The sequence below is a fragment of the Coffea eugenioides genome, chromosome 10 (genome assembly GCF_003713205.1).
Source record: "Coffea eugenioides isolate CCC68of chromosome 10, Ceug_1.0, whole genome shotgun sequence".
NCBI classification, from domain to species: domain Eukaryota; kingdom Viridiplantae; phylum Streptophyta; class Magnoliopsida; order Gentianales; family Rubiaceae; genus Coffea; species Coffea eugenioides.
The window spans coordinates 33,497,485-33,516,553 of record NC_040044.1 but is presented as its reverse complement, the minus strand read 5'-3'; the positions used below and the strand labels follow the sequence as shown (position 1 = coordinate 33,516,553).

General features: G+C 37.0%; 4 protein-coding genes across 6 annotated transcripts; 1 reads left to right on the top strand and 3 right to left on the bottom strand.

Annotated features, from left to right (window-relative positions):
• Positions 1-6,172: 6,172 nt before the first annotated feature.
• Positions 6,173-7,808, top strand: LOC113748849 (DNA damage-repair/toleration protein DRT100-like). Its single transcript, XM_027292427.1, has one exon. The coding sequence runs from the start codon at positions 6,189-6,191 to the stop codon at positions 7,701-7,703; it is 1,515 nt and encodes a 504-aa protein (XP_027148228.1). The 5' UTR covers positions 6,173-6,188; the 3' UTR covers positions 7,704-7,808.
• A 355-nt stretch (positions 7,809-8,163) lies between these two features.
• Positions 8,164-9,925, bottom strand: LOC113748850. 2 transcript variants are annotated; one of them, XM_027292428.1, is made up of 3 exons: positions 9,385-9,925; positions 8,298-8,743; positions 8,164-8,230 (listed from the first exon to the last, which is right to left on the bottom strand). In XM_027292428.1, exons 1-2 carry the CDS (start codon positions 9,763-9,765, stop codon positions 8,300-8,302), a joined length of 825 nt encoding a protein of 274 aa, XP_027148229.1. In that variant the 5' UTR covers positions 9,766-9,925; the 3' UTR covers positions 8,164-8,230; positions 8,298-8,299. The 2 variants fall into 2 exon arrangements, with proteins under 2 accessions (XP_027148229.1, XP_027148230.1); XM_027292429.1 differs by having other exon boundaries at positions 8,164-8,238; positions 8,306-8,743.
• A 3,044-nt stretch (positions 9,926-12,969) lies between these two features.
• Positions 12,970-15,776, bottom strand: LOC113749583. 2 transcript variants are annotated; one of them, XM_027293372.1, is made up of 3 exons: positions 15,610-15,776; positions 14,320-14,507; positions 12,970-13,222 (listed from the first exon to the last, which is right to left on the bottom strand). In XM_027293372.1, exons 2-3 carry the CDS (start codon positions 14,469-14,471, stop codon positions 13,153-13,155), a joined length of 222 nt encoding a protein of 73 aa, XP_027149173.1. In that variant the 5' UTR covers positions 14,472-14,507; positions 15,610-15,776; the 3' UTR covers positions 12,970-13,152. The 2 variants fall into 2 exon arrangements, with proteins under 2 accessions (XP_027149173.1, XP_027149172.1); XM_027293371.1 differs by having other exon boundaries at positions 14,320-14,539; positions 15,610-15,775.
• A 988-nt stretch (positions 15,777-16,764) lies between these two features.
• LOC113750043 (tRNA-specific adenosine deaminase TAD2-like) lies at positions 16,765-18,169 on the bottom strand. The gene is made up of 2 exons (XM_027293959.1): positions 17,938-18,169; positions 16,765-17,427 (listed from the first exon to the last, which is right to left on the bottom strand). Exon 2 carries the CDS (start codon positions 17,417-17,419, stop codon positions 16,853-16,855), a length of 567 nt encoding a protein of 188 aa, XP_027149760.1. The 5' UTR covers positions 17,420-17,427; positions 17,938-18,169; the 3' UTR covers positions 16,765-16,852.
• Positions 18,170-19,069: the final 900 nt, after the last annotated feature.

The following is a 19,069-nucleotide window of genomic DNA, read 5'->3' as shown; positions in this document are numbered from 1 at the left end:
CAAGCCCGTTATTTTCTCAATTTGCATGTTTGCAATTACATTTTGACTAAATTAAAAATAAGCTCCCTAAAATTTGTCCAAATTACACTAGCGGTTCTTACTGCAAAAACAAATCTCTATTTGGAAGCTTGGTGTTTGGAAGCTTTTGTGACGTTTACAAGTGTGATTGGATAGAAAGATTATTTGAAGTTCTATTTGGAGTCGAGTCGAGTCGAGTTCAAGAAGTGCACTATTCGAGTTCGATTCGAGATAAAATAATTAAGTTCGATCTTATCGAGCTTTTAGAATTCGAGCTCGAACTCGTACTTCACTTCAATTTACGTTACTCGAGATCGAACTCAAGTTCGAATTTAATTAAATGTAATCAATTCAAATCAAACTCCATCGAACCTATTCGAACTCAATTAAGTCTAATCAAACTCACGTAATAAAAATTAATATTTTACATATAATTTTAAATAAATGATATTATTGACATTTCATAATAATAAATATAAAAAATAAAATATATATTATAAAAAAGCTCGATTAGGTTCGTCGAGCTTTCGAGTGCAAAATATTGAAATTCGAGCTCAACTCGCTGCTTCTATCAAGCAGCTCGAGTTCGGTCAAAAGTCAAAACAAGCTCGAGCCAAGCTGCTGACCAAGTAACTTGCGATCTCGAGTCAAGCTACTCGATCCAGCATCAGCCCTATTATTTAGAATATATGGTACTCATTAACAATCCAAAATTTGGCCATAAAACAATTCTATATAGCAAATTTTTTAAAAACAGAAACAACATTTCTGTGCTAAAAATATTGAAAAGTTGCATACATTATTATTTTTCCTGAAATATGCTAACTTGGAAGGGGAAATTTTATGTACAACATCTTGAATATTTATTTGCAGGTTCATGGATAGGCTACCCAACGTATTGAATACCACTGAATATGATATAATAACTCTGAATTACGACCAGGGCTACCGATCAAACCACCATAATAAGAATACCAAAACCCTTCCCCCCCCCGCGCCCCAAGCTTTATGTTGCATCTTGCATGAAGCTTCACATACATATACAGAATTCTCTGATTGGCTGACAACCTTTGAGGTACATCACACGATGAATGGGCGGAATGTGTCTACTGTAAACAATGCGTACCCCAAAAACACACACACACAATGCAGCAGCAGCAGATTTTCCAAGCAGAAGTTTCCTTTCACTAGCCGACAGCTTGAGGAAGGAGCAACGGGAGGGACACAGGTTTCACAATATGCCTCCTTGTACTGACTGCCCTTGATCTACTGGTATACATCTCCCAGCTCCTCGAGTGCATCGATCCATGCGTCGATCCCTTAGTGAATGTATTAAAATTCCATAGGTATTGGTATAAAATCTATTGCTAATGGCCTGCAGAAGTAATTACTCTGTGTTGGGATAACAGCACATATTTGTTTCTCTTCCAGCTCAGACATGAGAATAAATTCATAAGCATTTTGATCAGCCATCTAACTGCCTCACAGTATAACCATAACCATTTCTCATAACACTTTATTTCCATTTTGCAGTAAAAAAGTGTCTCTCTGCGATGAGAAATTCGTGATATGTAACCGGTCAATGAAATGCTAAAGTGAATCTTAACAGAGGTTCAGAAGCAAAACCAAAAGACGTGGCCCTAATGTCTGGTACAGTGAAAGCTTTTGAGCATAAAGCAAAACTGTAGCGTACACCAATCACATATATAGTAAACCACTGTTTGGCTAAACGGCCATTAGTGGATTCCATGACAGATCTTCTTGTAGCGGTGCTTTACGAATTGCAAATCATTCATAACTTTCAAACGATCTATTTATTACTGCTTCAAAATACATGTGCACACAAAGTATATAGAAACTAAGAAAGAAGCCTAAACTGAGGAGGCAAATGGCCTCAACAGTGTTAATTAACAAACAACATGTACAACAAAGATCGAAGGAGAACCATTAATTTATTTACAAAAGTTGCATCTTACTCCAACTTTCAAGAAGTCAAAAACAAAATGGCCAAAGAAAAATACTACTACTATCGAATAAGGAACTTCTCAGCCACAACCACTTTTAGCTGTACTTTCAATGAAATAAATGACAAGAACCCATTTTGCTACGTTGAATAGTCCATAACTGCAAATTGATAACTACTAAATGGCCCCTTTTGCTGCTGCGGCCTTTAATGGACAAACCCATACATCATAAAACTCCAAGATCCAATTTTTACCCAAAATTTCTGCAGCAAAATGTGGTACCTTACCTTAAGTTTTACTCATGCAGGAGAACAGGAGAAGGAGCCATAAAGAAGCAGAGAAGAGGTGTAGCCCAGCTCCGAATTTAATTTAGAGCCCATTTTCTTCTGGTCGTCTGGCCAATTGGCCCTCCAAAATCATGTTGAAAGTCTCAATTTTGCCCATATAATTCTTTTTCATGTCACCTTCTATACAAACAAAAATAAAATAAAATTTGGCTAACCCCAGTATGTCGTATGCGGGTCGAAGTAGAAGTCCCTTTTGCCGACACCAAAGCTTTAAATGCTTGTCATTTCATAAATACTTTGGCGCGCTATATTTCGTAATCCAAATTGCCCTTTAGTTTTTTTTGTTGAATGCACTTTTTCTTATCCCATTTTCGCTTTTTCTTTCCCCCTATTTATCTTCCGTTCTCTTCGGTTCTTTTTCTCTTGTTCAACAATTTTCTCTGAACGGTCCTAGCACCATTGGTGAGTGACTGACCAGCAGCCCACAAGTGAAAATGGAGCACTAGAAATATGATCCCTACTGCTGCTACGAGCTCCAATCGACAAACCCATACATGATATTGATAAACTCGAAAGATCCAATCTTGTAGACAAATTAACGGTGGAATGCAGTTGATTTGGAGAAATTGTGGTACCCTAAGTTACAAAGTTACAGAAGAAGGAACCAGGGAGGGAGAAGAAGAGACCAATAACGTTGCTCCAAATTTAAACCGCATTTATATAGTTGTTGGTTTAATGGCCAAATAGCCCTCCAAAGAAATAAAATCCTTTATTGAGCCCTTAAGTTTTGTAAAACTTTTAATTTTACCCTAAGAACAAACAAAGTTGTTCTAAACCTCCCTATATTCTGGTCAGAGCTTCACATTTGCCCCGAAAGTCTTTGTATCAACACTTTGCTCTTTTACTAAAATTTAAAAAGGAAAAAGAAAAAGATTTATATTTGCCAAAAAGAGTCATAATAGCTTTGGATAACAATTATTTACTGAAATCGACAGCCATCAAATCATCTATAGATATATTAATCTTGGCAATAAATATATATGTATATAAAATATAGTAATTCACACTCTCAAACTCAACAAACACCCCTGACAACTCTGCAAATGCAAACATAAAAAGTTGTGAGGTGGTAGCAAGATATCGTGAAAGAAAAATCCAAAAGAAAAAAGGAAAAAATTACATTAAAATGAAAAAATCTGGCACCATTCGTATAGGCCAACGTGCCTCACATGGGACATTCTTGATGGAGGCATATGCAGCTACAGCATAATAGCTTAAAATTTTGTACTACCTCCTCATCGAGTACACTCATCAATTATTGGAGTTGGGCGGCTGGGGTGCGACGGATAAAACTGGAATTTGAAATAAAAAATCTGGAGTTTAAATGTATTAAATATTAAATTGTTAATTATTAAATCTAATACATTTGAGTGCATATCACATTCAGTGATAAGTGAATAGTTTATCACTTAATTTTGAGAATAAGTTTTATCTACGAAATTCAGTGCTACTTAATTAATTCAGATGTTCAATTTTTTGTTATCAAACGATCTGAATATGTTCAGATCTGATCTCATTAAATTTAAGTGTTGAATTAGATTATCAAACGGGCCTTAGTCAACCTAATAGAGTGTTAATATATATTATTGTTATTTTCCCCTACAAATTTCTAATAAAAATCAGAGTAATTAGTTATTGCATGCAACATAAAAATGCCAGTGAATAGATCACAGAATGCGAAACACGAAAACTGTAGCAAGGCATTTAATGGTAATAACCAAATATAGAGCAGCCTAAGAAAAGCTGAAATGTTAGTGACAAGATCGTTTACAGGAGTAAAAATTGTTCAAGCCTTTGACCTGGTACAACTGTACAAGACAATTCAACTTCAGAAGATTCAACGGTAGGATTTCAACAGGAGAATTAAATTAAGAAGGAAGGCGGGGAGCAAGCCATTCCTTACCAATGCCACCTTCTTAGTCAGTGCACCGCATTGTACTTGTGTCTTTAAGACATCCTTCTTAGCTAGTGGGTACTACCACACGTTTAATTGATGCTACATTCATTTTTCATTTTTATTATTGTGTTTGAATAGAGTATTATTTAAAATAATTACTATAGTAGTAGTATTTTTTGTGATGTGATGTATATGAGATAAAAAAATGATTAAGAATATTATTAAAAAGTGGATTAAAAAATATTTTTACGATACAAGTGAAATAATATTTGAAATAATTTATTATCCAGACACAGTAATACAAGATTTGTTGTGGGATTATGCAAACACAGGGGAAGTAGGATGGAATTAGATGAGAGGAGAAGGGGAATAAGCATATGGTTGCATAATTGGAATTGTCAATATATATATGGTTGGAATGGGTATTATTGATGTTATGTGAACCTTGCTTTTCGTCATTAATTCTCATTTGGCTTTGCAATTTGGAGATTGTTGTACAGGAAGTAGACGCTAGTGGGATCCAGCAAGATACGGCTGCGGTGCATGTGCCTGTGCCTGCCGGTGCCGGCATGACGTTTTTGAAGTCTTTAGTCTGCTTAGCCTTACCTGGCCGCCGACGTACTTGACCGTCATTAGTCATCAATATTCAGCGTCGAGATCCCAAATTGCTACCACTCCGCTGACTGCGGACGGTCAAATGCACCGTTTTAATCGGACTCGGGGCAGGGACGGTCAAATGCAACCGTCCCTGCCAATTTTAGCTCATTTCAACTGCGCGTAACATTGGTTCAACTGCGCGTAACTTTTTTTTCACAGGATGTATTTTCACAACAGATAGTGGTGGGCCCCACACTTGACGCGGATTTCGAGTTACATGGTGTTATTTCAGCCGCACAAAATTTTGAGGGCCAATTTTCAGCCGCACAAATTTTTAACCGTGCAGGGACGGTCATACTGATGACCGTCCCTGCCCCAAATCCGTTTTAATCTAGGCCATCTTAAAAGCGCGTATCCGACTCTCCTCGTCTCTTTGCAATTTGCAATTGTGTGTTTATTGGGGGTCATGGTCAATGGACTATAGCTCCCGGAGTCTCCACAATTGATTGTGATAAATAGCTGTATAGTAGTATATAATTTAGACACTAACACATCAATTTTTAGACACAAATTTTAAAAGATAAAAAAATAATGTTATATTTTTACATACAATTAACAATTCAATTATACAGAGTCCTTGATCTTATCTTTTTTTTTTTTTCATAAAGTTTCTTAATCTAATCCATTCTAATCTATATAAAGATGGGAGGCTAAAAAGACCGTGTACAAGGGACCAGTATATATAAAAACCTGACTAAATCAAAAAATTGGTCTGACACTTTCTTTGAATTTTTTTCACGACAAATGGAATTCGAACTCCCGATTTATAATCTGAAAACACACTAAATTCTTTTTTGACACCTACTAAACCAAAGCTCAAAGAAATGATCTGACACTTTCTTTGAATTTATTTCACGACAAATGGAGTTCGAACTCCCAATTTACAATAAAAAAAAAGGACTAAAACATTTTTTTGATAATTACGGAACCAAAAGCTCGGTGGTTCCTTGATCCTATCTTCAGAGTGAGTGCTACATAGGATCCTAAAGTCTCCCGGCACGGTGATATGTGCTGGTATTTGTGGCCCTTCACATTAAAGTTCGAACATTTAATGGTAATAAAATAGCAGCCCTACCAAGTTGCAGCTCCACTCATCATTAGTCACCGGTCACTTTTCCTCCACAAAGTTTTCCCTCCCTTGACCGACCATACACAAAATCACAACAATCTGGTTTTGTTTTCTAGTTGACAAACAAAAAATTTTTCTACTTGTAAACTTACTTAAAATAGATAGATAGGAAGTACATAATACTATAAATTTTTAAGATCCCATACTTGACCTTGGAACTGACTGCTGATATATATATGTATCTGTCTATATATGTGCATGTACGATTGATTGGGGCTGGCAACTGGCATTTCAATCTTCATACAATGCAATCTCTCTTCTTCTCCCGTCTCCATTTTGCTTTCCTCCTCCTATTCACTCTTCTCAATCTCCGCTACCTCACAGCCGAAGCAGCAAAATGCCACCCAGACGATGAAGCCGGCTTACTCGCATTCAAGTCCGGCATCACAGCTGACCCTTCCGGCATGCTTCAGTCTTGGAAGCCCGGAACAGACTGCTGCTCCTGGAACGGCATAACATGCCTACAAGGCACCCGGGTCACGGCCCTCGCCCTCTCCGGACAGCCTCAGAACTCCACCCAGGTTTTATCCGGTACTATCTCACCATCTCTTTCGAAACTTCAGTTCTTGGATGGCGTTTACTTCTTAAATCTCCGAAAATTATCCGGTCCTTTTCCAAATTTCCTCTTCAGCCTCCCCAGGCTCATCTTTATTTACATTGAAAACAATAGATTGTCGGGTCCGATACCTGAAAACATTGGCAGTCTGGCCAAACTCCAAGCATTCAGTCTTCAAGGAAACCGGTTCTCAGGCCGCATTCCCACTTCAATCTCCCAACTCACTCAGCTATCTCAGCTCAGACTCGGTGGCAACCTTCTTACGGGCACCATACCCCTGGGAATCCAGAACCTCAAAAACTTAACTTCTTTGACCCTGGATGGGAACCAACTCACCGGCACCATACCGGATATTTTTGCATCGTTCCCCACCCTCTATAATCTAAACCTGGCAAACAATAAACTAACCGGAAACATCCCACCAAGCATTTCATCTCTGGCACCAAATCTCAGGTACCTCGAGCTCGGCCACAATTCTCTCTCAGGACAAATCCCAGATTTCCTTGGAAAGTTTCGGGCCCTGGACACACTAGACCTGTCTTGGAACCAATATTCAGGACTCGTCCCGAAAACTTTCTCGAATCTTACTAAGATATTTAACCTTGACCTCTCCCATAATTACCTAGTGGATCCATTTCCAGCAATGCAGGTTAAAGGCATTGAATCCTTAGACTTGTCCTATAACCAGTTCCATCTGGTCAACATCCCAGCCTGGGTGACTTCTTCCCCAATTATCTATTCTCTGAAGCTGGCAAAATGTGGGATCAATCTGAAATTGGACGACTGGAATCCCGCACAAACGTACTTCTACGATTACATCGATCTTTCTGAGAATCAAATTACCGGGAGCCCGTTCAAATTGTTGAACAGAACGGAATATCTCAAGGGGTTCTACGCTTCGGGGAACAAGTTGAACTTTAAACTGGAGACCTTGAAACTTCCCAAGACTTTGAAGGACCTGGATTTATCGCGGAATTTAATAAGTGGGAAGGTGCCTAATGCAGTTGCAGGGCTTCAAAAACTGAACGTTAGCCATAATCACTTGTGCGGTCAGCTCCCCAAGACCAAGTTTCCAGCATCCGCATTCTCTGGGAATGATTGTTTGTGTGGCTCTCCGTTACCCGCCTGTAAATAAATTTTAACATCCTGTCACTATGCAGGCCTCTTTTTTTTTTTCTTTTTAATCCTTTCTGAAATAATGCCATGGCCAGGTCTAGCTGGAAAACTGGCATTCCAATAAGTGCTTGTTCTAGAAAGATGTATTTATGCTTTTCATAGTTAATGATTGACGTAAGCTCAGCAATTTAGAGGTGGAATAAGTTGTTAAAAGCAATAATAGACTTCATTGAAAGAAAGCATGTCTGCTTGTTTTGTTGCGGACCATTATTATCTCCTGTTCTCATTTCTGATAGGTGATCAAAAGACGACAAACCTACCATACCACTTTCAAGATGCAGAAGGCTGATCAGATCAATATATACAGGTGGAGTTGGTTCATGACTAGTGAAATGGCAAGGAATATGAAAATTTGTGTCTAAAGGCAATAGACTGATGAACGAACCATTGAGAATGAAGTTGGCAGTAATAAATAGTCATTCTTTTGAATGGCCTCTGATAGGGTTGTTAGATTTGATTCAATAAATTGAACACTGAGAATAAGATGTTTACACCAGCCACAATTTCTTGAGCTGTATATTTGATTCAATAAATAGAATATTAAGAATAAGATGTTTACACCAGCCACAATTTCTTGAGCTGTATATCTACACTTTCAAAGAAGCACTTCACTCTAACCAAACAAAAGTGAGTGCAGAACCCTGCAATAGACCTCACTCGGCAAGTTTTCAGGATGTAACAAGCAGGGCAAGTTGAACCTTTGCCTTGAATCAGTATACCCCATACTTTGGTTGAAGAAGAACCCGAATCATAATCCATTCCCGAACTTCCAAGGCATTCACCATCAGAGCTAAGAGCGTCTTCAGTGCTCATTTCTTCGACCAAGATAATGCCACTCGGAGAGGGGCGACCTCCACCCCATCTTCCTTTGATACGGGGCCAGCTCTGTGCATCTGCCTTCTCTTTCACTAATCTGGTGTTGCTTGTGGATACAGATGCCTCTTCGCCATCAGAGTAGATGTGCACAAGAAAAGGTGCTTCATCAAGGTTATTCAATATCTGAACAAAATAACAACCGGGCCATGAACAAACAATACCAAGACAAATCTTCAAAATCTTTAGTACAAATAGGCAAGCTTTCACTGGGTTAACTATTTTCAGTACAAATACAACTTCCTGGAAAGTTGACAAGGAATGATGGATGATGCAATTCAACAGCAAAACTGTTGAATACTGCAAACAAAAGGAATCCCTAATATGTGCTAAAGACTATTATATGACTGATGGTTGAAGATCAAGACCATCATCCATTATGAACCCAGTTTTAGCGAAAGGATCCAGAGAAAATTAAGTCCAGTTTCACTCTTACAAAACATGGAAATGAAAAGAGTATTTCCCATATCTACATGGTAATTTTGTGACTAGGATATGCAAACTTATTTAAGTACTCGTCACAATAACCAGTCCAACATCAATTATCGCAGAGAGTTATTTGTAGACTGAGTACAACAGGACATGGTCGCCGCATATACGCGTAATAACGTAACTGTCATCTGCCTAACAAAAATGCAAACGTTGAAAATTTCCAACACACATAAAAAAAAAAAACCAATAAGTAGAAAGCAAGAAAAAGAACAAGGATCCAAAAATTAATGGAAAAAAGTTTTAAAATAAAAAGAAAGAAATTGAGGAAAATTTACCTCGGCAACGGATTCTTTAACCCAGCGATCAAGATTCCCAGAAACATCACCTTCCTCCTTATCAAACACCCTTTTCTTATTTTTGGAAGAAATACAAGCATTGTTATAAATTGAAGCTGAATGAGGATTAAATACAGATAAATGAGTACTGCTGCTGCAACTACAATCGTTAGTATTATTATTTACAACCGAAGCAGAGGCAGCAGCAGAACTAATACTAAGCCGGGGTGCTTGGCAAATCTGATTTTGATGATCCCTGCTCCGGCTATAAAAATTCACAAAACCCTTGTTAGGCATCAAAGATTGAGTATTGCCGAAGCAACAGCTTCGTAAATCTTCTAAATTATGTACAGATTTAGCCCGCAAAGGCATGGATGCCATGCTGATATGTATATATAAATAGATAAGCGTGTATATTTGATCAAGAATAAATTCGTGACAAGAGAAATAACCCGAGAATGAATTGAACAGAGACAGAGAGAAAGAAGAAGAAGAGAATGGCAAGGATTCCTCTGTCTCCGTTGTTTCTTAGGATTCAGGTTCTGTGGTTATATATTTATGGTGGCGGCTTTGGGTAACTAACTGTAAATAGGCTGGGGGGGGGGGGGGGGGGGAGAGTCCGACGTGGCACGGCATGACTGGGCTGCATCCATGCACGTTCCCGCCCGCGACTCACTTGCGCCGTTTGGACGCGTTTCTCCAGACTACTCGTGCCATGTCATTTTTCTATTTTCCACGTCAGATTTTAAAATTTAAAGGAACAAGCAGGAAACATAGGAGTACATAGTTGGAAAAAGGATAATAGTAGAAAAAAAAAGCGATACATAATACGGGTCAAGAGATAAAGTGGATGTATATGTATATGGTTTAAAAACATTTGTATTGAAACAAAAAAGATTAGACCAATCGGAGGTAAGACATAATAACAATTCTATACAAAACAAACAATTAAAAGGGACAGCCACCATGCGATGTAAAATAATAAAAAGGACGATTGATGTAACAACTAACAATTCTACTCTTCTTGATCGTTCTTTGACTGACCAATAAATTGATCTTTTTATTAGAAAGAAAAAAATAGAAAAGGCAGAAAATAAAAGTTGCCTGTAATATGTTTTTTTTTTTAACTTAAAGGTATTCCAAATTTTCGCTTGAACTAATTCCCTAAACTCATCTAGAGTTTTGTCCTAATAATACACAGCGAGGGAGGTAATACATGAGGATCAATCACAAAACCTGCTGATAACTATTAGACTCTGCGGGAACCAATTGCAAGAGCCTATGGTATGGTTGAAGAGTAGAGCTGCAAACGAGCCGAGTCGAGTCGAGTTTTGAGCTAATCGAGTCGAGTCGAGTCTCGATTGAATTTTACTAAGTTCGAACTCGACGAGCCGGCAATTTCAAGCTCGAGCTCGACTCGAATCAAGTCGAGCTGAACTCGAGCTCGAAAAAAATAAAAAATAATTATTTTTATTTTAAAAAAATGAATCAAATAATATTTTTTTCTTAATAAATAATAAAATATTAAGGATATATACGTAATTTTATTATGAAAATAAAAAAATAAATATATATAATATAAGTAATTTTATTATTAAATAAAAATAAAAAAAAAATATATATATATATATACTCAAACTCGCGAGTCGAGCTTAATATTCTGAGTTCGAGTTTGACTCGAACCACTCTCGAGCGGCTCGATTCGTTTGCAACCTTATTGAAGAGGAAATTGTGACGAAGATTGGAGAGAAAACCAACCTTAGCTGTGTGGAGACGCAAAAAAAAAAGAAAAAAGTGTGACGTGTTGGTGGGAAATCGTATTCATATCATCCCATCATGTGCAAATTGTGCTTTGCGTGAAGCAAGAATACACTACTGCTACTGGCGGGCTGTTCTTTAATTACTGTCACCAACGAACAGCTTTTTCTAAATTGACTCCAACTCCAGCTCCTTGTCGTGCTAGATAATGATAAATTGCATGTATCAATTCCTTACGCCATGATAAAGGGTTCTTTCTACGTTTCAATTTTGAAAGGCTATTCTTGAATTTTCAATTTTGACAGGCTGTTCGTTACTTTTCATTAATATAACAAATCTCCTGATGGAGAAAACTATTTATAGCACCGAGTAATGGATGGATGGGATAGTATTTATAGTTTTGTTGCATGTTGTTTCATAAATTCGCTCATTAATGATTTCAAGAGTCTCTCTGCTATGTTGAATGGCTACTCGATGATTCATCCGATAGAGAAAGAACGTTTTGTTTCAACGAGTTCAAGACCAAATTTTCCGAGTCAAAGATGATCGAGTTAGGTACGTGGTTTTTGTGCATGCTTGTTCTAGTATTTGTTTGGATAGAGTATTATTTGAAATATTATTTGGAATAATTACTGTAGCACTTTTTGTGATATGATGTATGTGAGATAAAAAGGTGATTGAAAATATAAAAAGATGGGTTGGAAAAAATCTCCACTCCAATTTACATGAGGTGGCGAATGAGCTTTTGTTCAATAAGAAAGATATTCTACAGATTTTTATCTTAAATGTTAGTTATTGTTTTACTATAGAAATAATTATGTGTAAGTGTTACGTATATGCACACACACATATATGTATATATATACAGACACACAGTCACACATATAGACACATGTATACATATATGTACACACACATATACATACATACACACACAGAGCCAGATATATATATATATATATATATATATATAAAGCACTCGACTCTATGATGTGGATGGCACTAGTTATGATCTTATCTTATTGAATAATAATGTACCAAAAGTAGTAGCATTGAATAAGACCGTTTCAGAGAACTTCTTAAACCTTTTCCAAAGATAAAAGGGATAATTTCACAAACCTCCCCTAAGATTTTTAATAACTGCAAAGAGCTCCCCTCAGGTTTTAAAAATTAGGCACAAAACAAATGTGAGGAAAATAAAATTCTTTCCTCTAAATTATTCACCGAAGAAATATTTTACCCTTCTGTATGGATTTTTTGTCGGTTTTGAACATTTAAAAGCTTCTTTTGACAATAATCATTTTAAAGTTTCTTCTTTATTAAGGCTAGAAAGAACTTTATTTTCATGATGGTGTGACTAAAGCATGGGTAAAATGTGTCCTTCAAGCCAAATTTCGCTTAGATTTGTGATCCATTATGTTAATCTCAAGATCCCATCAGCATTAGCGAGTAAAAAAAAAAAAAAAAAATCTAACACTACTAATTCTATGCCATCTACGGAACCATGCTCAATAGCACAAAGTAAATTCCATTTCAATAGGAAAATTTGACACACTACAATTATCTTCCTAATATCGATATTACACAAATACGCACAATATATAAAGCTGCAAGATCCATTTAAATTTGGTTGTGTTGCTCTCTTTTCCCAGGTCTCAACAAAGACTATAAAAAAGGGGAAGAAACCAAAGATGTGCAGTATAGTACTCCTATGATTGATGCAAATTTGCCCGTGCAAAGGATTTACTTTCCAGTTTTAATCTTCCACCTTTGAACTTGTTAAGACTTTTTATTTCTTTTTCCCCCCAAAGGGTTTCAAGCAAAACATTTCACAAAAAGCATAGAAGCCAAGCATTATTGAATCCGAAGTACCTAAGTATGTGCTTCAGAAAAACAACAATATCTAATCAAGACCAAAAACTCTCTCTCCACGCTCTCAGATTTATACAAGACGGACCAGATGCCAAAGAAAGGTTGCTAAAATGTACAGTTTCCTACATAAACCAGGCTTCAAGGACCCTTTTCCTCCTTGGGTGTATCCTTTCCAGGTATCTCCTTCGGCTTTGCCTTCTCCATCTCCCTAAATGGAACCAAGCATGCCATTATACGGTTGCTTAATGTTAAAATGAGATAACAGGCTCCTTCAAAAACGTAAATTTAAGAAAACCAAAGATATCAATGTAGCCAAACAAGGACATATGCAGCTGCATCAGATATCACCGTCAGTTCAAATTCAGTTGCTCTTCCCACTAAATACATAATAAGTAAGAATTATTTGGGCGACACAGCCGAGTAAGCGTTCCCCTGCTCACATGGAGTTCCTATCTCATCCAAAATATTTGGGCCAACCTTCGATCACCATTTTGTTCTTTTTAACATGTATAAGTAAGCAAGTGCTTTCACTGTGTTCTTCAGGTCTCCAAGTGCAATGCAAGAACAATAGAATAGTTTCTCGGTTTAAAAGAAATGCTAATGACACGAGCATCTGACAAAAAACTTTTATTCCTTCCATGGAAACATCAGGCAGTCACATGCTAATCTGAAATGCTTAACTACAAGCAAAACTTAATGCCCAAATACTATATTACGAGCAAAACTTAACGCCCAAAAACTATATAGCCCCAGCAAAAGAAATCTGCCCAACAAGAATAAATCATCATAATTTAGCTACCACTAGCGACCAAATTAGGTTCGACTTGGTCTACACAACAAATCAGTCATCGAGAATGACATTTCAGCAAAGTTTTTTGGAACTTTTCGCGCCTTTTGACTCGAGCATAATTGAACATGCAACTCGGATGAAATATTTGTTGTCTAAGTTCAAGAAACAAACACTTCCACTTCTGAATTAAGTTTCTTCCACAACCAAGTTTAAGCTGTTAAAATGTGGAAACGTCAAAAGAGTAAAACCAAATAAACTATTTTCCTCATATTATGACAAAACCTATTCCACAGAAGGGAAAAAGAATGACTAGTTATCCAGATTTTCAATTAGGAAGCATGTGGTCTAAAAAGGCTAAATAGCAACAGCATTGGCGTCAGAAATGGATTAAAAAAAATTGATATTTCAAATGAGAGAAGTAAAATTTTTTGATTTAATCTCTTTGTTGAGTTGGGTATTAAAACAAAAGGCCAATGAGTACAAGCGAATATCAGGGATAAATAAGGAAGGCATACTTTGCAGCAGAAGCAGACTCTTCCTCAAGCCAATGGCGTATCTGTCGGACGTTGCGTCTGAAGATGGTGGCAGATTGCTTGACATCACTCCTAAGCAGCAGAATCACAGCACTGACACCCGCCACCGTGAGTATGAAGTTGGTTAAGGCCATTTGACTGATTGTCTTGATTCACTTACACAACCGTATCTTCAATGCAGAAACTAACAGTAATCATCAAGCTACAAACCATGTTGCAACACAAAAGGTACCTCAGGAATCTTCAACTTTGCATAAAAAGCATGCATCAAATAAAAAAAAAAAGAGAGAAGGGATAAAGTCCTTTTTGAAGCAAGCAATCACAAAGACTAAACAAGAGCCTTTAAGACCAACCAAAAAAAGAAAAAAAAATTAATCTTTACGAAGACTATTTTCCAAGAATAAGGTCTGCACTGAGAAGAAAGTTAGTTTTAAATATTGAAGGCTTTTAGCACAATTTTCCCTAGTTTTGATAATGTGACTATATACTCTCCTTAATCAAGCATGTTGAGTAGTAAATACTACCTCCAAGAACAGTAAACAACACAATCAGGTCACAATACAACTTCGGCGTCCAAACTGAAACCTTTCCACCTATAAAACCTCTTTAGTCCCAATTCATGGCCAACTGATGTATGAATATGGTGCCTACAATCTTCAAGGGGGCATATAGTGCTTTGCCCATGAATTTAGCATACACTCCTGTCCAATGAAAGATCCCAGCTTTTCCAAAATTTATATGTTGGAAATTTGTCGGAAAAGATGGTGTCAATAATTACTCAATTATTGGGATCAGTTATGGTGGATTTGTGGTGAACCAAAACGAAGGCCCTGTGTGACATTGACTGCCTCTCTGAGGGAGTCGGGTGAATCGCAAAAGAAGGAGCAGAAAAGCAAAGAGGGGAGGGGAAAAAAAGGAGAAGAAGTCCATTTCTTGGAAATCCACTTTGAAGTCGATTTTTAAGAAACCCATTCATATTCTCATGTAAATCAGATAAAAGTATCGATTTTTCGCTGTTTGGAATTAAAAACAGCAATATTATATAAAAATAGCTCCACAGGACATACATAAATAAGCTGCAAATATCACACAGCAAGTTCAAAGGAAAGTTTCAGCAAGATTTCATGGCAAATTCATAACAAAAGCAAGAAAGCTAATCCCTGACTCCATGTGCTAAAGAAATCAACAGGCAAGAAACTGTAACAAAGCCCTGACTATTTCAATTTACATAAAAAGCTTTAATTTTGATGAACAAAAAATTAAGAAACAAACCTGAGCCAGGACAAAACAGAACCAAGAGCAGGCGATGTGGAGGCCTTAGGTCATTCACGGCGACTTGCAGGAGGAAATGTCGGATTGACAGCGACGAGGAGGCTGGAGAGGTCGGGGAATCAGGGTTCAGATGGGAGCAGTTAGAGGTTGCTGAAGCTTTTAGTAGAGTCCTTTAAACAGTTTTTAAAAGGGAAAAGAAGAAAGAAATCAGAAAATGGAGAAAAGGAAAGGGAAAATATTTTCCAAATGCTCCATTTGGATTGACCTTTTTTTACAGACAAGTTTTTTAAATATAATATTACAGTAATACATAAATAAAAATAATTTAAAAAATATTTCATATATATAATATATCAAATATTTCAAAAAATATTTATAATAAAAATTTTTCATATACACTGTTATAATGAATTTTTCAAAAATATTCGAAAAATTAGCTAATTCAAACGGAGGTGGCTGCCAATCAATGGTCATAGGAGGCTTATTTATTAGTAAAATATTTCTAATTAATAAAATGAAGAGGGCATTGCAAATATAATGTAGTATTAAGTATTGACCTCCACACTAAAATGTACAATTGTTAGCAGATAATACAAAAAGTAGCATGAGAGAAGGGAGATAGAAAGAAAAGAAATTAAAAGTAAACAAAGGGGATAAAGGTAATTAACATAACAACGGTACATTTGATCAAATATATATATATATGTATGTATATATCTCATTTAGGTATAAAGTTTTTTTTTTTTTGAGGGAACATTTAGGTATAAAGTTAAGTGCCTAAAGAATACTAAACATCATTTAGGTATAAATTTAAGGAGGGCTTAGTGCATTTAACGAAAAGGGGGAAATAGAATGAACCAATAACACATATTTGTTCATTTTTGGCGCAATTTTTTTGGTTCTTGGCAGAGTCAATCGCCCCAGTTTGGAGCTTCTTCCCTTACCTGTCACAAAGTCTACTATAATTGTACGACTCATTATATGTCGGAATCTGGATCATAGGTTTTTTAGCTGCGAAACAACTTAGTTACAAATGTCGAACCAAAACTTCAAAAGACAGATTTAGAAGAAGGCAATTAAAAATTTGTGGGGAAGATAGATATGGCCTTACTTCGAAGCTTACTGATGCAATACTTATTTCACTAACAAATCTCTTAGTAATGAATGATTACAGAGGTATCATTGTAGGAGCAACAAAGGGTCGGTCACTTTTATTGACCTAAATCAAAGAATCTACAGAGTCCTAAACCAACTGACTGGGTGGTCTATGAGGCCTAGGAGCATTGGGATTTCCCTGCTCATAGAAAGCCTGTAGAAGAGAGACTGCCTCTGGTGCCAATATTCCTCCTTGGCACTTGAAACCCTTCCTCGAATGATCTCCAGAATGCAGTGACAATATGGATCCACAGCCTCCAAATTTATCATTTGCACAGCCATAATACACCTGTTTTATACCAAGCATTGATAAGGCTGCAGCACACATAATGCACGGCTCGCATGTGACATAAAGAGTGCAGTTTGAAAACTTCTCAGCAACTTGAGCCTTTGAAAGTCCAGTTTCTCGCCACTGGTCCAGAAGCACATCAATGGCTTCCATCTCTGCATGCCTCGTAGCATTTCGGCTCTCAGTGGTTCGATTTCTTCCAGAGGCAATAACATTATTATTCCCTTCATCCACAATGACACAGCCAACAGGAACTTCAAGGCTATCTAAAGCAAGCTTTGCTTGGTGGAATGCAAACTTCATAAATGCTTCGGTATCTGGCACCATCTCCATCTGCAGTCTTTCTGTGACTGCAAGTGCCGACATGTATACAGCTGAAAGAAATGGGGCGGAAGAAGAAAACAAGAGGAAAATGCATTAAAATGGATCTATCAGCCACTTAAGTGACGAATTTCTTCTTCGGGAAAAGATTATTTTTCTTTCTTTATTTTGAAAATCACATTGTACAACAATTACAAGGGCAAAATTTGAGTTCAAAATGCGTATTACACTTGTCCCATTTTTTTTTAAAAAAACTTCACCAAAATGCAAGCTTTGATCAAATTAGCGTGCAATGCTTGGAAATGGTGACTCAAATTTACTAAATGCAAGTGGGGTTCTAGAAAATTAAGTAAAGGAATCAACTTTCTTGAATAGTAATAAATATACAGAAAACCCAAACAGGTAAATGAAGTTACAGGCTTAATCCACTCAAAAAAGAAGGAAAAAAAAACAACAAATGCAACTAGACAGCAAATAAGTGAGAGATAGTAGCCCAATAAATTCAATAACAATCTGCTAATCTGGAAGTTGTCCAAGTTAATAAGCAGCTCATGGTAAATTACCTGAATTAAGTAAGAAATGGATGCTAAATTTGGTAACAAACACAACCTAGATCAGCCCAATATCGCAGCTGAAAACTTGGTGTTTTGGTGGTACGCCAGGAGTAGCAGAAAGAAGAGGAGAGTACAGGAGGGAAGAGAAACGGCCGGTGGCCGATTGGACTTTGAGAGATTGGAGACTTCCTGCGGGAAGGCTAAAAGAGAGAGAGAGAGAGAGACCAACCGATGGAACCAGAGGAGGGCGCGGGAAGAGTAGGGTAATTTAGGGAGGGCATCTTCTTTTAAAACCGGAAAGCTTTGTTCCTAAGTCGAGGTCGGCAAAGGCTGTATAGCCTAATTTAAGCCCAAATCTTGTTAAAAAAAAATAATTGCAGTTTCAGTCATATGACGGCGGTTAAAAAAAAAAGAAAAAAAGGAAGAAGTCATATGACGGAGAGTTGGATTAGATGGCACAATAAAAAAAATTGTAAATAGAAAATCTCCAAAAATTACATTAAAATTTACCACACGTGCTGCAGAGAATAAAGGCAGAAGGGAATTTTTTTTTCATTTGGGGCAGCCCGGGAAGAGGGGGGGATTTGGGGTAGGCTCTCCTGCAGGAACCATAAAAGTTACCGACTTTTGTGGTTTCCTGCTAGATTAAGGTTTGTAAAGTTATCAAAAGTCATTTCTTGATTTTGACAAAAAAGGAGGGGGGGCGGGGGGTTTGCACTGAGCAGGACTGTAACGGTCAGTAGTACATATTCAGGTTGCCTATTTTATTCCAATTAGCACCAAAACCCAATATATATATACCCAAAATTAATCCTATATTATTATATATACGTGCAAACTTAAAAGAAAAGAAATAACATGTAGTAGTTCCATACGTCTAACCAGTAAACATTGCCAATAAGTCCGCTTGCTTTTACTTTGTTCAGCTTCATTATCTTGCGGCCTCTGGTTCTTAAAACTCACAAGGGCCACACGACTACTTATTTTACACCAAAGAAGCATTAATTTGGTTCTCTGTGTCTCTTTTTCTCTCAAATCCAAAAGAGGGCCAAATTGATTTTCCCAGGAAGTTTTCCATGCTTTTTGGATGATTTTGTAACTGATGATCATCTAAAAATCAACCAACCGCCATCAACCAGGG